The sequence below is a fragment of the Cladophialophora immunda genome (genome assembly GCF_000835495.1).
Source record: "Cladophialophora immunda strain CBS 83496 unplaced genomic scaffold supercont1.44, whole genome shotgun sequence".
NCBI classification, from domain to species: domain Eukaryota; kingdom Fungi; phylum Ascomycota; class Eurotiomycetes; order Chaetothyriales; family Herpotrichiellaceae; genus Cladophialophora; species Cladophialophora immunda.
Genome location: NW_015622584.1, coordinates 1 through 3,250, shown reverse-complemented (window position 1 = coordinate 3,250; position 3,250 = coordinate 1). Strand labels below are relative to the sequence as shown.

Sequence of the window (3,250 nt, the reverse complement as noted above, 5' to 3'; positions counted from 1 at the left end):
ATGCACGGCTCGTGTAATTCTTAGGTGCTTGCGTCGAGAGTGCTCGGCGTGGATGTTGGGTTAGTCAGTGCTTGGGTGAGCATGAATGGCCTTTCAATGAGAGCATATTGCATGTCTATCAGGTAGCAATCTCAATCCAGGGGGAGGGCAGCGGACCCCGGACCGCAATGATAATGTCGATTTCAAAAGGCATCCAGAGTGCTCACGCAGAGTTGCCAGCGTACGGGTATCTGGATGGAGGGTATCTTAACGTGAGATCAAATGAAGTTCCGAAATAACTAAGTTGCATCTCACAATTGAGCATCCAATTCAACGATGCGGAAGGTTCTCTTCTGCGTCTCCACAAATACATCTAGGAACGACCATAAATCCTGTTGGGGTTCCCCTGTATAGCCTATCCAATACCATCAAAATGTCCCTCGATTCTGGTAGGGTGTACGTTGTCATTCACGATTCGTCCGACGGTGCGAGCTGAAGATACTCGATAAAGTGTCGGTATTTCTCCATGTCTATATCTTTGTGGCTCATGTGGGGTGGCTTAGGTTTTAATAAATCTGGGGCAAAAAAGGAAATGCGCCCCTCGTCTCTGGTGAAAAGATATACCCACGAAACGTAGTCCATCCCTCTGGATTTTGCTACCAGCATGTGGCCCCAGTCGTGCAGAACCGCCCAATTGTTGAATGTGGTGATACGGTTGAGCCCAAGAAACTGGACGATGAAGGCCAACGGCACCTCCAAACCTGATTGATTCTGTGGCCGTGAACGTATGGGGAAGCCGCCGACGACGACGTAAGGCCCAAGTAAGTGGTTCCAGCGTGGGGATGAGTCTTTCTGGACCGTGAAGTTGATGTGGATATGGAGCTCCTCGCTCTCCACTGCGGTACTGTAGCTCGGTTTGATGAACTCGGCGTTTTGGTTCGATGATGTTCGGCACGCTCCAGAAGCCCAGGCTAGTTGAAGGGCAAGGTCGTGCGCATGTTTAGGCTCGTCACAACGTGTTCTGACCACTACGTGGGAATTGGCCAGTTGGATGCTGCAACCTTGCAGTGGATACTCTGTTCGATAACCAGTGAGTGATCGAAGAGAGTCCGAAAGAGCGGATTACCACGTACCGTTAACCTCTCTGGTCTTCCCTTCATTGACTGTGGAAGAAAGCTCTCGAGAAATGGCGGATTGCAATTCGGCAAGAAAGGCTGGCCTGGCTGGCCAAGTCTCCGTCACGTAATCCCCGAACGTTGTAATCTGCGCATCGGAATCGTCGCCGGTGTATGTGAAGATCGCATCCAAGGGTGGAAATGGCTCTTCATAATTTTCCCTCAAAAACTTGACCGGATCCCATTCGACCATCACTTGGACAGGAATTGGGAAACGGTTTTGGAACTCGCTCAACGAAAGAGCCATTATTCGTTTTGGATCACTTTCCAGGAAATTGGGATGTAAGGGAGAGGGAGAGGACAGCATCGCGTTATATAAGGGGGTCGTTGGAGCGAATAAAGTCCCGTGCAGATCACGTGGATTCGTGTTCAGGGTGTTGTGGTCTGCCAAGCCCCTCACCGGTTAGCAACACGTGGTTGAGCATCGCGTAACCGCTCACGTTGAAAAGGAACTACATCTTTCGCGAGTTCGGCTTCCGAAGATCTCTGTTCGAGAGTGGTAGACGACGACAAGTAACTTGTCTGCGGGTTTGATTCATCGTAAATAGGCAGGAAGCTGAGCCACCAGACTTTGCAGCTAAGATATCGGGAGTTAATCTGGTCTCCGCCAGCTCCCACAGACAACAGACTATTTTACTGTTCCAAGAAAACAAATTCTGTAAGTCTTCCTCGACTCTGCCGAGACCACTCACTGCGCCGTAATCGTCTTTCGGGGCATGGGCCTTAGCATTCTCTTCGTAGGCTTCCAATGGGGTATCTGGGTTTTCATTGAGTAGACGGGACCCTTCACGTCTGGCCATATCCGCCTCCTTGACAGCCTTGTGGTAGGATAGCCGCTTGCCATTAATAGATTCAAGCTGCAACTGCCACTGACGGACCGCCTCTCGTAGCTCGAGCATCTTATCCTGTGGCCATCCAGCGGACAATAGAGCGGATGTGTGGGAAAGCATGCTGGAGGCAATTCGAAGTTGCCCTTGCAATCCGTTATTCCATTCCGGCCTCCAGCCGCCCTCCTTGCCCAGAAAGTAGTAATCCAGCTCCTCGATGGCGCCGCCCTGCACGGGGATGCTATAGTGCCTTAATTGAAAGGTCTCACAGAGCGATATCGTAGATTGCCATGACCAGAGCACGCCTATCGCAGTCTCGCGGGCATCAACCGTTGGTGCCGTGAGGACTGTGTTCTCGAGGTGAGTGGTACAGATGTTGATTTGTGCCCAGGTATTGTTGGGGTCAGCACCATTCTTGAAATAAAAACTAGCTGGGATGGAGATCGTGGCCATGGCTTACAGCTGTGAATGAATGTCACGAAGAGTAACTTATGTACTCCGTACAGTATAAAAGGATGAGCGGGTCGCAGTGCCAAGATGACTGGCTAGCCATGGGAAAGGTTAGCGAACCATTTCTGCGTCTTCCCCCTTAACCCCGTCAGTCTATTATTAGATTTGCTGTGCCACAGTGGCTGTGCCTCTGCCAAGTATACAGCTAGTATTGTATGTGGCTGTAAATCAGGGTATTTCGTTATCTTGGCACTGTAATGTTGTTTCACCGATACCTCACCTAAGTACCAGGGCAGTGCTCTATGTACCCGTGGAAAGTCTTCACAAGCCTCGATTTCATGCGCAGAAAGTATGCTTAGATATGGGCTCTGACTATTTTATTTGATTTCTCAACGCAGGAGGCCCATTGTCAAGGATTTTTGCTACTATTGGCAGTGAAGGGTAACGACAAGCCTAAGTCCGGTACCGATGAGGACGTAGCTGGTGATTACATTCCGCCGTAATATTGATATTTACTCTCAGTGTCCGTCATAAAAGAACCCGTGCTGTTTTCAGAGCCATATTAACTTATTTGAGAAAGATTATCGGTTCAAGACTTGAGGTACCTAAGCTAGATTTCATAATGCGGGGAGTCACGTGGGAGTATCATGACGTGGGGATATGGGTTATAGTATCGCCTTCGACGGCGAGCCTTCCCGCTCCTCAGTTTAGGATCCTAGTATTGTGCTGTCTACAAAGCAGGTTCACCCTGACGTTTTGTACGAGCCGTAACACACTATTTTTTTTCTTTTACTCTCAAAAGGGGAAAAAAAAAAAAAA

At 49.4% G+C, this 3,250-nt stretch overlaps 1 protein-coding gene across 1 annotated transcript; it reads right to left on the bottom strand.

Annotated features, from left to right (window-relative positions):
* Positions 1–231: 231 nt before the first annotated feature.
* On the bottom strand, positions 232–2,434 carry PV07_12660 (uncharacterized protein; the record flags this gene model as incomplete). Its single annotated transcript, XM_016400207.1, has 4 exons — positions 232–1,055; positions 1,113–1,538; positions 1,595–1,723; positions 1,792–2,434. 4 exons carry the CDS (start codon positions 2,432–2,434, stop codon positions 448–450), a joined length of 1,806 nt encoding a protein of 601 aa, XP_016242143.1. The 3' UTR covers positions 232–447.
* Positions 2,435–3,250: the final 816 nt, after the last annotated feature.